Source organism: Lemur catta, chromosome 9 (genome assembly GCF_020740605.2).
Source record: "Lemur catta isolate mLemCat1 chromosome 9, mLemCat1.pri, whole genome shotgun sequence".
NCBI lineage: Eukaryota > Metazoa > Chordata > Mammalia > Primates > Lemuridae > Lemur > Lemur catta.
In genome coordinates, this window is record NC_059136.1 from 94,926,494 (window position 1) to 94,944,071 (window position 17,578).

The 17,578-nt window shown below is 39.3% G+C and overlaps 1 protein-coding gene across 1 annotated transcript in view; it reads right to left on the minus strand.

Annotated features, from left to right (window-relative positions):
• Positions 1–17,353, minus strand: part of XKR4 (XK related 4) — a 377,806-nt gene extending 360,453 nt beyond the window's left edge. Inside the window, exon 1 of the mRNA XM_045560824.1 lies at positions 16,498–17,353. Coding sequence (XP_045416780.1) covers positions 16,498–17,306 — 809 coding nt within the window. The 5' untranslated portion in view covers positions 17,307–17,353. The remainder of the gene's footprint in view (positions 1–16,497) is intronic.
• Positions 17,354–17,578: the final 225 nt, after the last annotated feature.

Consider the following 17,578-nt stretch of genomic DNA (forward strand, 5'->3'; position numbering starts at 1 on the left):
CTCAGGAGGTTAGTTAATCAGCAGACTCAATTACCAGGAATCTCTAATTAAGTTCTGTGAGAAATTTCCTAGCAAACCGGCATTGACTGTGAAAACAAACCCTCCTTCTGATGAGCACATATGTTAATGCGCCATTGTAAAAGTTCAGGGTAGTTATTACTGAGTTGTCACAGGCTCATTAATTATCCACTATACTGTATTTAGCTTTACTCTGGTAAATCTTTTTAATTGCCTGGCCTGCATTTACAGAGCATCTTTATTTAACATGCTCCCAACTCTGTTTATGTTTATGCCTTTTCCAATAACTCATGAAATAGAGTTCTTAACCAGTACTATCAGAATCTTTATGAGAACCTGGCCAAGCCCACTTAAGTGCTTCATTTCACTCACTCATTATAGAGCATTTTAAAGTTCTGAAGATTGTTCAAGTCTACCCCCCAACCCAGATTTCCTTTCCCTGCCTCTGAGGAGTGCAGGAGACTTCCTTCCCCCAGTATTTCCAAACTGAGATTCAATCTCTCCCACTGTGAAGTGGTTACTGTTTGAAAACATGTGCCTGAGAGTGTTCCCTGACCCTCCTCTGACCCTCAGTGCTGCCCACTCAGGAAGGATCAAGACCATGTGCCTTAGGAAAGCACCCATGGACCTGGTTAGTGTGGCTCCAAACTGCCGTCTCGTCCGCTGACATTCTTCCCGTCACTCCTTCCATTTCAGCCCTCTACACATCACGGTACAAAAATGTCTTTGCTCATTCTTTCCTTTCTGCTTGGCATTTTCTCAAGTCCTGCTCAAAAGTTAAGTTACTCTCTCTGTAAAACATTCCAGGCAGAAGCCCCCTGTCCCTCCTCTATTCTCCCAGACAAGTCTATCCCTCATTGATAACACATGACACCTTTTAGCCATTGAATGTAGAGCGAATAGACAGCCTACAGAATGGGAGAAAATATTTGCTCTCTACACATCTGATAAAGGACTGATAACAAGAATCTATCTAGAACTTAAAAAAATCAACAAGAAAAAAATCAAACAACCGCATCAATAAATGGGCAAAGGACATGAACACAAACTTTTCAAAAGAAGACAGAATAATGGCCAGCAAGCATATAAAAAAATGCTTAACATCTCTAATCATTAGGGAAATGCAAATCAAAACCACAATGAGATATCACCTAACCCCAGTGAGATGGGCCTCTATCAAAAAATGACAAATGCTGGCGAGGATGTGGAGAGATAAGAACATTCTTACACTGCTGGTGGGACTGCAAATTAGTGCAACCTCTGTGGAAAAGAATTTGGAGATACCTCAAAGAGCTAAAAATAGAAATACCATTCAATCCAGCAATAGCATTATTAGGCATCTACCCAAAAGAGCAAAAGACATTCTATAATAAAGACATCTGCACCCAAATGTTTATGGCAGCATAATTCACTATTGCAAGGATGTGGAAACAACCCAAGTGCTCGTCAATTCATGAATGGATTATTAAAATTTGGTATATGTATACAATGGAATATTACTCAATAATAAGAAATGACAGTGACCTAGCACCTCTTGTATTTTCCTGGATAGAGCTTGAGTCCATCCTCCAAAGTGAGGTATCACAAGATTGGAAGAATAGGCTCCACATGTATTCGCCATCAAATTGGCACTAACCGATCGACACTATGATGCTCACACGGTAGTAATATTCTCCAGGGATTAGGGGGTTGAGGGGAATAAACTCACAACTAATGGACATGGTGAGTGTTGCAGAGGGGAAGGGCATGGCTCTATGCCTCGCTTAGGTGAAGCAAAGTCATAAAATGTAACCAAAATGTTTGTACCCTCATAATATCCTGAAATAAAAAATAAATAAATAAAAATTTAAAAACATGAGAGTCTCTTGCAGGAGAGTGAAATCTTTGAGATCACAGAACACATTTTATTCATCTGTGTGTACTCAGGGCATGCACATAGTAAATGCTCAATAAATATTTATCAAATGAATGAGCAAAGGCATTTTCACTCCAGAGTATCTAAGCTTAATTAAATCATGTCTGCTTTTCCAACATATCCTAACCTATATAACCACATGATCACATGTATACACAAAAGAAAATAATGAGAAAAAACCCAATGGTACAGATATGCATGTTTCTTAGAGTATATTTGATCTTGGGATCAAAAACCTAAGTAAATAAGAACCCATTTTATGCAATGAACATTGAAAACATATTTGGAAATCACCTAGTCTCTCTGGAAAAACTAGACTTTTCAAAGATGCCATTTAACTAAAAACAAAAATGATACTGTACATTCTTCATGGAATGCTACCAAAAATAAATTAAAATAAGGACCAGACTATAACTGGTAACCTCCTGCTTTTTTTTAAGCTACTGACCACTCATTCATCAGTTAAGTGAGCCCTTCCAATACAAGGCATATCCACTTTGGGAGCATCTTTTAAATAGGCACAAGGGAATTCTTTTGATTTTCAGAAATTTTTGGAATTGCTTATACAAAACTAGCTGTATTTGATTGTGAAAATGTTGAATTTCATGTATTTGAGAATGAGTAATCTCCTAGCACTTGTACATGCTGGACTAATAGAGTTGGACCTTGCAGATAAGTCTCAGGAGGTAAATTTGAAATTACATCACATAGATATAAATCCTGCTGGTCTCAGAGAGAGAAAGCAAGAGAGATGTGACTGACAGAGGGGCTTCGCCTTACCTGTTTGTAGTGAAATTCCTGATTCATGAACATACATGCGGTAGAATGCTAGTATATGCAAAGCATGACTACATGCAAAATGAGGATATAAATACAAGTTAATTATACACTATTCACATGAGAATGGAACCTACTTAGTATTCTTTTGTATCATGCATTTTCCAATGGAAATAACAGGTGCTTTACCAATAGATATCAAATGAATGAGACACATTACAGATAAAATTAATCTGTAATCTTTGTGCTTGAAGTTTGGTGTGAAAAATCAACCCAGGAGTAGTTTATAAGAAATATAGCCCAGGTCAATGAAATGTGAATATTGTTCCCCAAGTAGATATTCAATAAGGTGTATACAAAGAATTGAAATGCTCAGTTTAGGTACTAGTTTTCATAGAACTATAAAGCTGGAAGGGGCCTCAGAAATGATCTAACTCCCACCTACCATTTTATGGTTGAGAAGTTAACAGCACAAAGTCACAACTCAAATCTGACTCCTTTCATCAGCTGTGTCTCTCCCCACCCTGGTGGTCAGAGGAAAATCTCATAATTACTCTTAACTAGTTTCCGTTGCTATCATGGTAAAATTGAACTCATTGCCATTTTCAGCACGGTCTGAAAGGTCAGGAAATGCTTCTCCAAGTGATTTCCTTGGAATAATCTTGAAATAGTAAGATATAATAGAAAAAGCATGAGATTTGGGAACAAAATTCATGAAAATGGGCCCAGATACTTGCTACTTAGTAGCTGTGTGCACCTCGGCAAGTCTCCTTCCTTCTCTGAACCTTAGCTGGTTCATCTTCAGATGGGAACAACAATAACACCTGCCTTGCGAGGCCGATGAGAAGATTGGTTGATTGAGTATGAACGAATGGGAATGGCAAGCTACAATGGCACTCACAAAGATTCAGTCCTTATTATCATCACCACATACTATTCATTAAACGGCCAAATAAGCACAGTGTGTTGCTCGGCCTTAAGCAAGGCAAGAAACAGGGAATTCAATGAGCTCTGCTCACATTAGGGGTTTTGTCTCCTAAAGAGTCAGTTTTTACCAGCAGGTAATCTTATTTGCAAAATCCATTAAATAAACCTACCTCAGCAGCGAAATGACTCACTGCCTTTTCCCTGGTAACTTCTAGTAAACCCTTACTTAGTATTTTGAAACATTTCACTTTAGGCTTCCCTCTTTTCACTCCTCAAGAAACTCTGACATCATCTAACTCAGCAATGTCCAATAAAATGAAATAATGCAAACTACATATGTAATTTTAGTTTTAGCCACATTTAAAAAGTAAAAAACAAGTGAAATTAACTTTCATCATATATTTTACTTAATCCAATATATCCAAAACATTATTGGTTCAATATGTAATCAATATAAAATGATTAATGACATGTCTAATATCTTTATTTGTATACTAGTCTTCAAAATCCTGCAGGTATTTGACACTTAGCACACATCTCAATAGGGACTAGTCACATTTCCAGTGCCCAAAAGCCATGTGTGGGTGGTAGCTACCATATTGAAAAGCCACGTAGGTCCAGAGACTAGAAGGTGATCACACCTACTGATAGAGCAGACCGAGAAAAATTAACTTGGTAACTCTCCATGGAAACATTTAAGAACATCACACCGAACAATCACATCCTAGCACACAGATGGGGGAGGGAACCCTAGCAACAAAAATGACCGCATAGCAACACCAGCTGTGTACGAAAGGGAAATTAGAAAACTATTACCTTGGAAAGAGGCATTTCTGGGAAGATCATCTTTTCTATCTTGAATAACATGAAATAAGGAAATCGATCATGTTTACACAAGTATACATTTTATAAGGCACCACTCTCATTATCTCCTTATTCTAAAATGTAGACAGTGATATGTTTCGTCATATTGTTGAATGTCATATTTCTCACTTAGGAAGACAAATGCTAAAGCATGAAGTCAAGCTGAACCATGCTCTCTCTCGTCACAGTGTATCTGTGCATGTGGGCCCTACAGGTCACTGTGGGTATGGGCATTGCATGCAGCAGGCTGTTCATCAGAAATCTCTCCATATTGCTTTACGTGAATATTCAGCTAACTCCTGGCCAGAGTTTAGTCTTTCAGGCCTGGAGTCCTAGTTCCATTTTCTTCTATTCCTACCTCAGTTCTTCTTTCCCCATGTCGACACAGAGGCTCCTTGGTCTATCAGACTAAACGCTGAGCTTGAGGGGTGCCCAGAAACCTGCCCTCTCTCTCCACTATCCCCTCCCCCCAGCCAGTGTGCAGGCCTTTGTCCACCCTCAAGACGGCTTCTTTTTCAGAAACACATGAATAAGAATGCCACACCAGCCCACTGTATTTCTCCGAGTAAAGACGGCAATCATCACACCTTGGTGACAGCCCTTTACTCTGCATTCTCAGTGTCTGGTTACTCTGAAACCACTGGTTACCTCAGCGTCTACCGCTGTCGTGAAGGCTACGCCCCTCTCCCCCCACCTCCCTTCAGCTCTGATGACTCCAGCCCTCCTGGCCCAATGATAGAAGGCCTAAGTACCCATAAAACTGAGAGGCAGGCAGTCAACATGCTGAATTATTTTCTTAGAGATTAGTTCTAAAACATAAACCCATAAAAGAATGGATTTTTAATAAAGGTTTGAATCTTTCACTTCCTTTGCCAATGGAAAATTCACATTTTCCTTAAAGTATTGTCTACAAGGAAATTCCTCTGTGCGTGTGTACCTGTTAGTGTTAGTTTCTAAGCAACAACCCTCACTATCATGCTAGGTGAGCTAACCAGTGAGAAGGCCAGTTACAATGTCGGATCAACCCTGATTCCCATTAACATCCAGCTCGGATCAGCCTTTCCTGACCATTTGACCTGAAAGGTCCCTCCTCTGTAGCAACAGCAGTTGGTCCATGCTTTCCAAACTCTAATGTGCTTACTAATCACCTGGAGATCTAAAATGCAGGCTGTGATTCCGTAGGTGTAGGGGGGCCTGAGATTCTGCCCACCTGAGAAACTTCCAAGAGATGCCGACACTGTGGGTCTGCAGGTCCCAGCCTGTGTAGCAAGGCCACGGCTCCACCCATGACTTGCCTCCTGGTCAGTAAACTGTTTGAGAGTACATTCTTTTAATATATTTTCCTTCCCATAATTTTAAGCAGATGCTTGTGAAGTCCATGAAGAAAGGGTTATCACTGGTCACTTATTTTAGTCATTCTATTCTCAGCAACTGATCAGAGTGACCAGGCGGTGATTTAGCCAATGGGTTGCTAATGAGTGTGCACGTGGTCCCTGCCACTGAGTGGGAACCCACCTGCAGTTCCAGCTCTCTGCCTTCCCCTCAGTGGGATTAGAACTCAACATCTCATCTTGGGCCTGGTTCTCAATGTCAGGCCAGGCAGATATTATATAGGTGGACATAAATCAAGTTTCCCTTCAATTGTACATTTTGAAGCGTGGGCATCATGGTTTACTTTCTTGATGCCCTTAATTTTGGATTCTCACCTACCTCTACTATTATTAAGTTTATTTCTGGCCCTCACTTGGACTCCCAGGTTTCTAATACATTTCCCATTTGTGAGGATGTGCTTTGGCCTTGACACCCTGGATGCTGACTTCTTGCCTACTTCTGATAACACAAAACCCTCAAGTCAAACACACTCAAACTGCAGACCCCACTGGTGCCCTCAATATTGAGTTGACCCTATAAACCTGACCATTGTCATAACTTGAGTTTTGCTTTCTTTGCCCCTAGAACAAATTCATCTAAAAGGAGCTTGGCCTGGCTGGTGAGGCTTTGGTTTCAGCTTTGCTGCGATGCATTTTATAATAGGGGTCAGTACAATTTTCCTATTCCTTCTTCCAAGGATTGAAAATTTGCTAGTTATGAAATAACATTCTTTATTTTTGTTCATTTCTCTTGTGGTTAAATTTTTCTTCCTCAAGCTAACAGATGCATGTCTTATGGACAACACTCTAAGCTCCTATGAGCAAACTAGAGAATACAGCACAATGATGTTTTCTAGAGTATTTGGACATGCTTGCCTGATAAAAACTTCAGGCTTCTTCCCCATTATGTATTTGATTCCAACCTTATTTTGAAGTAGGTAGATATGATATCCTAAATAATTATAACTGATGATTACTCTTCAGAAGTAAGAATACAACTAGTATTTATACTTTCATTAGGATGGTGTTAGGTAACCCACACCTATTTAGAACTCAGTTTTTCAAACCTGACCATCACCCCACCAGGAAAAGATCCACAGGATATTTGTGACTGTACTGTTAATAGTAGTATATCCCCTGGAAATATAAAACCCTATGGGACATATTTCCCATTTTTTGTTATAATAACAGATTTAAGTATTATCAATTGTTTGGGAAAGGCTTCTGGAAAAGTCCGTTTAAAAAATAATTGTAATTAATTTTACTTTTGCAAAACAGGAAATTAACTAATTAGCTGAAAGTCTATCAAAATGGAAGAAACCCTTACAAATCATTTCCCCTGCTTCGCTGTAGGATCATTCCCTCATTGTCACTGTCACACTGACGCAGTGACCATGCCGTGAACTAATGTTAGAAGTTATGGGGGATCATTAAGTTACCGTTACTGGGACAGTTACTACCTTTCTTTGACTATTGACCCTCTGCTCCTGAAAAACAAAAAACAAAAAAAAAAAGAGACATGAAAAGTAAAGAATTCAGCCCCGAACTGAGATCTTTATTCATGACTAGTATCTGAGCTGCAGAAAAAGGAAGTCAGATTGCTTCCTTTCATCCAAGCATGGATGAATCTCTCAGACCGGTGCCTCAGAAAGGTACCTTTGTCCTTAAAAAGAGTGAACTTGATGAGAAGTCCAACCAAAGTCCTCAAGTCCTATTCACCATAGATCCTACTTCTTCTGTGTGCACATGGTTTTCTATTTGACTAATCCTCACTCAGCCCACATTATGCCCACTGCTCTGTTTATATAAAAGGATTCCCCTGACAGGCAAATTCAGCTTGTATGTAAATTAAACAAAAGAAGCAGAACTGATTCAAACAGCCTACTTATGATTCATAAAGATGAGAAAATGGTTTGACATACATAGTTCAGATAATTTTAAGATACATATTTAAAATTTTTTAAATTTAAAATCTGAAATATTGGCATGGGGTTAAAACTTGTTCAGCTTCACAACAGATTTTCAATATCCTAGAATCCAGGAATTCACATCCAGGGAAGGTTAATGCAGTGCTTTCTTCTTCCAGTGAAGTATAACGTATCCCCATTTTAAACAAGTATACTTGTTAAAATATTTTAAACAAGATACTGGATACAGTATCTCTGTATAGAGTTTAAATTCAATTTTCAGCATATTAAATCAGTGACAGTGTAAGCCAGGACAAGCTTTTAATTTGAAAACAAATCTAGCTCTGACAACCATCTTCTCATTGACATAATGGATAGTTCCTTTTAAGCCTGTGAAATGTTGTTCTTTATTTATTTGTTAATCACAGCACTCCAGCTGTGCATACCTCACTACATGAAATGGAGACAGTGAGTTTGGCTTCCAAAGTCTGTAAGGTATATATCTTAGAATTAGTGATATCGAACACTTTTAATATCATTTTCAAATATTTAGATATGTGTTTTAATGAAAATAGTTCTATTTGATTATAACTAAAATTTGGAAAGGACATAAAGTTAGTTGCATTAAATAAATAAGCTTAAGGTTCTCTCTTCAGGTACAAATAATACCAGTTCCTGGAGGTTTAAAAACTAATATTATCAACTCTGGAAAGTCCTTTTTAGATCCTCTTTGACTTACACAAACAGAGAAAGGCTATAATGATGGCCTTAGAAGAACACATACAGACATTCTGGAGCATACACTCTCGGTTCTGGGCAAGTAAAAAGCATGTATAATAAGAGTAGGATCAGAATTTTAGACCTGGAAAAAACATAGGAAACTATTTTTTAACCAATCACATTATACAGACAGAAAACTAAGGCCCAGAGGAGGAAACCAAAAGCAGATCTAAACTTTGTGGGGCCCAGGAGCTATGCTGTGTCATCTACACACACAGTAACACACAACCCAGAGCAGTTAGGGTACCTGCCTGGGATCTGAAGCTATCAGGAACCAAATCACCTCTTCTGACACCACATTCAGTCCACTTCCCAAAGAGACAGACGCCTTCTATCACTGATATTCTAACTTGACCCCTCTCTCCGTTTCAGGATTAGAAAAGACCTAATGGTGTCAACCAGACCACCTCAAGGGGTTTTCTGGACTGATTTATTTTCATTTTAACCCTTCTCTGGTTTCTCTTGAAATCAGCAATCTGTATTAGTTCTGTACATATACTAGGTATGGAATTAATGTTCTATGATGGTAAGAATTATACCGATGATGGTGGTGGAGAATTATACCGATAATAGTGACGGTGGAGGCTGAAAACTTTCTCTGGGTAGACAGAAGCACAGAAAATACCAAAAATCATTCCATATATAAGTATATTCTCAGACATGCAAGTGTAGGTAAGAATTCAATGAAAAATACCTATCAGAAAGCTTCCCCACTCTGACTATTCTATTAGCAATAACATGAATGCTAACCTGTGCTTCTAGGCACATTTTTCTCAGAGGGTGACTAGTACTTCATGCAATTTAGCTCTACTTTCCTAATACCCTAGGAATCTAAAAAGGAGCTGGGGTGATTTGTCCTATCATTTCAAGATAACATTACACCTTTTCTGATTCACCGTACCATTAGAAACTGAGCAGCAAGTTTAGCTACACTTTCATAAAAGAGAAAGAATAATGCCTGTGTTTTATTCACAAATCAGTAGATGTCCACTGAGCATATACACTAATACATGCAACTTCCACAACCATTAGAGTAACTTCATGAGGACTTGTCCATGGTTTTCCTTCCTTGCCAGCCACTGACACCATCACATTGTTGGAATGAGATCACTAGCTATGGTGGTCAGAATTGTGCAATGCCATTTAAGAGAATATTTCCTACTGAGAATTACTGAATGTGATTTTCCCCAAAATTCAAAAACACATTATTTACAAGATCACATCTGATTAACATTCCCTCATGACTAGCACCATAGTGAATCTTACATGTGATAATGCATCAGAATAATAATCCAGTTCTAATTCCTAGTCTTTCTTTCATAGGTCTAGCTAGTGTACCGTACGAATGTCTAAAATAAGCCAAAAAAAACATGTTAACTAGATTAGCCAGTGAGTCCATGTAAAGGGAATCATTCCACTATTTGTTACACAGTGTTGGTATTATTTATTAATAAATTCATAGGTAGACTATCTCATTCAAACTGTAACATACGTAATAGCAAGTTGCGTGCCTAGATAGTCAATCACTAGGGAATTTTTTGTAAGTGACTCAGCAAAGACTTTCAAAGGTATTGCCCCAAGGATTTGTAGACAATATTCAAAACTGATAGTATACATTTGCACAGATGCTACATTCAAATGCTCTGTTAAAGTTGTCTGAAATTCTGATGGGGAGTAATAAGTATAAAAAATTTTTTACACTTGTGAAGCAAACAGTTCATAGTTCAAGTAAATGGAAACAATTTACAAACTTTTCACTAGTTATTGCAAAGATACCACATAGATATATATACACCAGATAGATTTATGAATAAATTACTCCAATTCCTACAGAAGCTGAAGTAAATGCATAAAGAGCTGTCTGATTGTGTGTGGACTTACGTCTGTCAGCTAACTCAGAGATTTAAATACCAAATCCAGCATTCAGGGATATTGTATGGATCTGTAAGGCTCCAGAGAAGACACTGGGCCCATAAAACAATGAATAGATTTTAAAGTGGCACAACAACAGTATTGAAAAAAAATGCATTCTACTTCTTTTATCCACAAAAAAGCAAAAGTTAGTCTTTTGTGTTTGCAGCAGAATTTAATGATGGAAATTATCATAAAATCTCAGGGCTAGAAGATAATCTAGTGCAATCCTCTGTGTGATAGTTTAAGTACCTCTCATTTTCCAAACTATGCTTCGACACTCCAATGATGGGAAACTCATTGCTTCTAAGGAATCTTAGTTGATCTGTGAATACCTTTGATTACTTAAAATATCTTACATCAATTCAAACTCTCTTCCTAGAGGTCTCATTTACTTTGTCACAGAGGGCCTACGCAAAAGTCCGATGCCTCTTCCACGTTACATCCTTCAGTACTCAACAGAGAGCTCTCAAGTTTTCGTGCTTCTCTTCTACCTACCCATACTCAGACCCATCAACCATTTTTCATGTTGCTATCCCCCGTCCCATATCAGATTGAATACTAGCCTAAAATCTGGCCAGAACTATGTGACCTAAAGAGGAGAACATTTAAAATTCTGTTTCAATTTCCACATATACAAAACAGAAGTGCCACCTCAAAGATTATTAAATCTGACAATTAAATAGGAAAGAGAACATGGAAGCTCTCTGGAAACTTAAAAGTGCTACAGAAATATAAGGAACACACTTCTATGGATCAGAAGATCTAAATTTCAGTAAGGTAAATACCACCATAGCCTAAGGAAAATCTTCAAAAAATAATCCAAAATAAATTTTCATCAATAATTTACTTTAGTATAAATAAAATTAAAAATATCAACCAATCTGAAAAATGACTCTCCTACCATACTGAGTCTATTTATATGTCCCAATAACACCCAAACTCAAAGCCTGTGAAGTCATGAATTTCCATGAATGGTAGAGACATGATTAAGTCAGAGATGAATTGATGACCTATCCTCTGAAACTTTCAACTGTCATTCCTTTGAATAAAACAATGTTTTAACACTTTTGTTAACAACTCTCACCCCTTATAATCCTTCAATGGCCCCTCCATGCCTTCAGAATACAATGTGAATTCTATTCATTATCTAGGCCAACTAATTCTGCATCCTCATCTGCAGCTACTCTTCCCTACTCACTTTGTATTTAGAGCACACACTTAACCTGCCTTGTTCTTTCTTGCCCCACTAGCCTTTATGCACTGTATCCAAGGCTCTAAAGCCAATGTTCCACTTTATTCAAATAGCAAATTTTTTTCGTCATTCAAACCTTTGCTCAGACATCCCCTCTTTCAGAGAGTCTTACCTGAACTAAGGTGGTTTGTGTTTCCTGTTTCTATCATAGTGCTTATTTCCTGGTACTGAAATAGTTTACTTTTATTTCTTCTTCACTAGACAGTAGATTCCTTCAAAAGATGTGTATTTTACTCAGCTTGGGATAATTAGTAACTAGCACAGTGCCTTGCGTATAGTACGTGCTCAATATATGTTGAATGAATAAAGTAATTAATACACATAGAGAGGAAACATAAATATACATAAAATGGCTATTCAACAAACTGACTAAATGGCACCAATCTTGCCTGACCTATACTAGAATTCAGGAGCAACTCAGAATCAATAAAGCACCTCTTTCAATAGTAGAAGGTATAACCTATATCCTCTCTATTTTTCTACCCATTCTTTACATCTAGAACCTCTTATCATTTGCAAATAACTTTTTGCATAGTCACATACATTATGACATTTAATCATTAAAACTACTACATGATTATGTTACTCAGCTGGGATTTTATACAACAACCTCAGTATGTCTAAATAATGTAGCAAGAAGAACACTGAACTGAGAGCTGAATGATCTGAGGTCAAGTCCCCCTTTCATCACTTAACTACTGGTGTGTCATTGGAAAGATCTCCAACCTGTCTACTGCCACTCTCTTTCCCATTTTGCCATCTCCAGTGAAAGTAAGTTGTTATTTTTATACATTGTTGTCATTATTACCCAAGTTGTCCCAAGTTGGAGGTATCCAATTGAGCCAGAAAAAGCACAGGCTTTATGGTAAGATATGTCAGGTTTTGAATCCTAGCTACACTACATAATTTGGGTGACCTTGTGCCAGTTACTTAAACTCTCTAAGCTAATTCTCTCACATATAGAGATACTAATAATTTTCTCTTTGGTTATTGTAAAACTCAGAAGAGATAAAAAGCATAAGAACATTTATAGATTTTTAAAGTGCTTAATAAAATTATCATTATTATTCTTGCTTGGTCATGGTTAAGAATGGCATGTTTTCTAAAAGTGCTTTGTATGCCATTACATTACAAGAATATTTAATAGGTGTGCCTTCAAAAAAATTATTGGCAACTGTACATTAGTTTATTAAAGGCTCTTAGAAGTCCTGTTGTAGAGAGATCTGTTTAATGTTCTTTAACCTATCATTTTCCCAATTTACTTGAACATGGACCACACTCAGGATCTCGTGAAATACTGAGCATGACAATACAGAACAAACTGAATATTCACCATGTCATTCCCACATCACTCTCATGATAGAGACTCAGAAACAAAACCCCAAAATAGAAAAATAGTGAAAATACTCCTCACTCTACCATCCATTGACTTATTGTTTGCAATATCCATATTTTCCAGAAAACAACTAAATATGTGCATACATATACAGGAGAATTTCAGGTAAAATTTTAAGAGTAAATCTTATAAATTCTGAAGGAAAGACATTTAGATGTAACTGATCATGGGTATGAGGACTAAAAACTGTTCTCATTAGGCATTTGCTATTCCCACTGGCTGAATTTCACTCTTAGTAATTTCTGGAATCATGTGAAAAGAATAAGAAAGAAAAGTACTTTCTCATTCATTCACAGGCAGGGTGTCTTTAAACTCATAATTGCTCTTTTCACATGGTAGCAAAGGTTCACTTCATTACTTCAAATGGCTCTTTTCTAGCATCACCTCCTGCGACTTTAAAAGCTGCCATTAATTTCACATTAGTAAACTTTAATTAAAATGAATACATATCATTGCTTTTAGCAGTTGCATTTGTAATACATGTATAAATACACCAGATCTTGTTCACAATGTTTCAAATGGCTATTTCTGAACAAGTAAATACTTTGATGTTATTTCAAAAGATTTATCCACTGAAAGCTTTTAGAATCCAGCCCTTTCCTAAAATAACTAGAATTTCATAGAAATACAATGAACAGTTACCAACCTAGCTAAAATCTATTTTATTGATTCCAGAAAGTAGCATGTTAAAACATGAATAATGACCTCTGGGCTTTGAACCACTCAGTACCCTGGTGTTTCTACAGTATTTGTGTACAATGCATTGAAAAGAAAAGCTAGAAGAGGAAGAGGGATGATTCTGATTTAAGGAATCATAGTGGTCTAGGATAAAGATCTAATACAATAATCCGAGATGAGTTGTACTTCACTAGCTTATTATCAAAAACGCATCTACTCCCCAAAGTTCCATTCAAATGTTCAATGCTTAGAGAAACTGGAACATTATTAGCTTGCATCTGACTGTTAAATTCCATAAGTTTTCTTATCCCGTCTCAACTTCCTACATTAGGCTAAAGTGATTTAAAAAAAATACTTGATAAAGAGAAAATGAGGCTGATTAGTCTTCCACCAGATTTTCCTGCATCTCTAAATATTTATCCGGAATCCAAAAATAGATTAGATGATAATTCAGACTTACATACTAAACACATTATTCTGAAAATGTTGACAACCATCTGAAACAACAGCATTACTTCCAGATAATCATGCGTCATCAGACTAAACTTCAAAGCCTCAAGGAATGTACTGTAGAAATGCTTTACTAAAAGGAGCCATGTGTGACCACAGTTTCTCTAATGGTTGGGTTACTTAATGCATTTTTCTGACAGCTGTGGTTTTCTTTTTACATTCAACCTTCCCCTTCTTCCCATTCTATCCCTTGAGAGCTTTTCTGTATGGCCAGTTGACCAAGTGGCTGTGGTCTTCAGGCCTTTATCTTTTCCCAATTATTTCTCACTTTCTACATATTATTTCTTGAGAAAATTAAGCATCATTTTTCATTTGGGAAAATATTTGGCTTAGAAGATCTAGGAAATGCAACTATAATTAAATGACTTCTTCAGGTCACAGAATTTGATATCAGATTTTTCAAAAAGTATCAATCTATAGGAAACATGTATAGTTATTCAGTTAGTAGAACTGAGAAGTGTTTGCATTATTTACATAAATCTAAAAACTTCAGAGGTGATTAAAAGTAAGTGATTTCCAAATTTTGCATAAAGTTTGAAAAAGTTAATAATGGAGTGTTAAGTTTCATTGACTATATTATCAGATTAGAAATGCTAATCATATGCATCCTAGCCACTAAAGTATTCCAGAAATTAAATCAAGCATTTAAGCTCTTCATCATATTTGAAGAAGAGCATCATCCTGTAAGTTTTCCCAATAGTCATCGATGGAAAACATAGCTATCACATTTAACTGACATTTCAAAATGAACCTTTGAGTCCAAAATATGGAGGTGTCCCACATCAGTTTGTCTGACTGCATATCATATATCACTTTCCCAGAAAGTATCTGCTTGAAAAAAAGAAAAAGTTTCCCAACCTGAAAGGTTACTATCTACAGCAATTCTCACCCTGCTTTACAAAGCACTAACCTAGGAAAAGTTGTGAAATCATCATACTTGCTCTTCTCAGTTGAAAACACTGTTGTTCACCATAAACGAAAAGAACTTTATGGTTCTATTCCACAAATTCTCTGAGTTGTTTCCACATGGGACACTTCAGCATAATCAATGACTTACAATGTCTTTTAGCACAAAAATAATTGCAAATGAAATTGATAAACAACACTGGTATAGCAGAGTGTAGTCCCATCTTGGTGCACTTTCTAGGAAGTTTCGTCATTTTACTTATCTCTGCATATTTACTAAGTCATTTTAAAACCAAAAAAAGCTCTGATATGTTAGAATGTATATACTTCCATACGAATAGGTTTTGTAGACCTACAATATTGCTTCAAAAAGCTACTAAAAACATATAAAAGTCAAAAGAACATAGTCCTGAGCACACTATTTCATTATATTCCTAAGTTCATGCAGTGACTGTTGGAGTGACGGTTTCCCTCTGCCCAACAAGTTTAGTCTTGTATCCCTGTTTGTAAGTGGAAGTGATATCCGTGTAAAAACCATTGGTAGATAAGATGACAAATAGCAAAGCAGTCAATGAAGATACCCAGTATGATTAAAGTTTATACGACACACCACCCCTTTTCCAAAGGTTCTTAGTTATATGAGAAATTAGATATGGGGATATTGCAAGATAATCAGAATGTGCACTATAAAAGTGAGTCTGGATCCCAAAACGTGTACTTACTCATGCTTGGAAATACACATATGAAACAAGTCATGTGCCTACTAAGCTCTTTACTTTGAGTATAGTACTTCTCTAGCAGTGATCATTAAAATGAGGGTACTTCTGAACAGCAAAAACTCCCACCCAACTAGAATTAGCAATTTTTCCCAGGGGGAAAAAAAGAAACCATCCAAATTGCAATACACACCTCAAATTCAACATAATAAAAAAAGATTTTTAGAAGATGTGACAGGAATCCTCTCCTACTCAAACAGTATCACTAAAAATGGGGAGGAGAGGGTTGTAGCATAGAAAGAGGGAGAAGCTAGTGAGGCAGAGTGGGAAGACAGAGGGATGAGGTGATCAAACCCATTTTGCTGTCCTTCCCTCGCTTCTCACTTCCCTCCCACCCTAGGCTGAGACTTCAAATTTTAAAAATGCAAGCCCCAATTAAAAAAAAAAAACTGAGTGTGGCTAGGGTTACTACCATAGCAACTCCGAACGATTTTCGTGCAAAAGCAAAGCAGTGAGGATGTAGTAGCGGCAGCAAATCTCCCTCTTCCACCACCCCTGATACGGTACCTCCAAATTTGCCCGAGCTGCAAGATGTGGATGAGTGACTGCAGGAGCCAGATGCAGAAGGAGCAGGACGCAGACCTGTGTTTGCCGCTGGCCCGGGTGGCCCCGCTGCTGTTGCTGCCGCTGTTGGCGGCGGTGATGTTGGTCTTGCTGGCGTTGGATGCCTGCCTTTGCGGCGTGGAAGGACGAGCCTCGCCTTCCCCGGCTGCAGACCCACCGCTGACCACTGTCTTGCAATCGGCTCCAGGCTGCGGGCAGCTGGCGGCGGCGGCCGTGGCGCTGTCCTCGGTGCTGAAATCGTGCACAAACCAGCGGAAGCTGAACACCTGCACCGAGAGCGAGCCGAGCACCACGAAGAAGAGTGTGAGCCCAAACCACCAGCGCTGGCCGCGCAGGTAGTAGTCCACGGCGAGCCAGATGTCCGTGCCCACGTCCGCGAAGTACACAGCCACCGCGGCCAGGATCCAGAGGCAGTCCCACAGCGAGTAGCGCCGCTGCTCCCTGCCCAGGCGCAGGCACAGCGCCGCCGAGCCCGCCCCGCCGCCGCCGCCCGGGCCGCCAGCGCCGCCGCCCGAGCCGCCCGAGCCCCCGGAGCCGCCGCTCCCGGCACAGCAGCAGCAGCAGCGCGAGCAGCCGCCGCCGTCCGGGCAGCAGCCGCCGGCGGCCGCCTCCTCGTCCTCGGCTCCCGACCCCGACGGCAAGCCCGGAGCCAATCCCTGCACCGAGCCCGAGTGGTCCGAGTTCTGCAGCGGGGTGAACGCCACGTCGCTGCTCTTCTTCATCTTCAGCCTCCCGTCTGACTTAGCGGCCATGATGCCTCCGAACCGGAGGAGAGCCCTCCTTTATCTGACACCTTTCCCCGCTGTCTCCTCCTCCCGCCACCTCCTCGCCGCGCCCCGGCCTCCTCCCGGCCGCGCGGCTCCCCTCCTCCTGCTCCCGCCGCTGCGCCTCGCCGGCCGCCCGCCGCCGCCGCCGCCCGCCGGGCTGGGCGCTGGGCCGGGCTAGCGGCGCGCCCGGGGCCGGCAGGAGCGCCGCCTGGCTGCCTGCGCGGAGCCAAGCTGCTCGCGGCGGCCCGCGCGCGCCC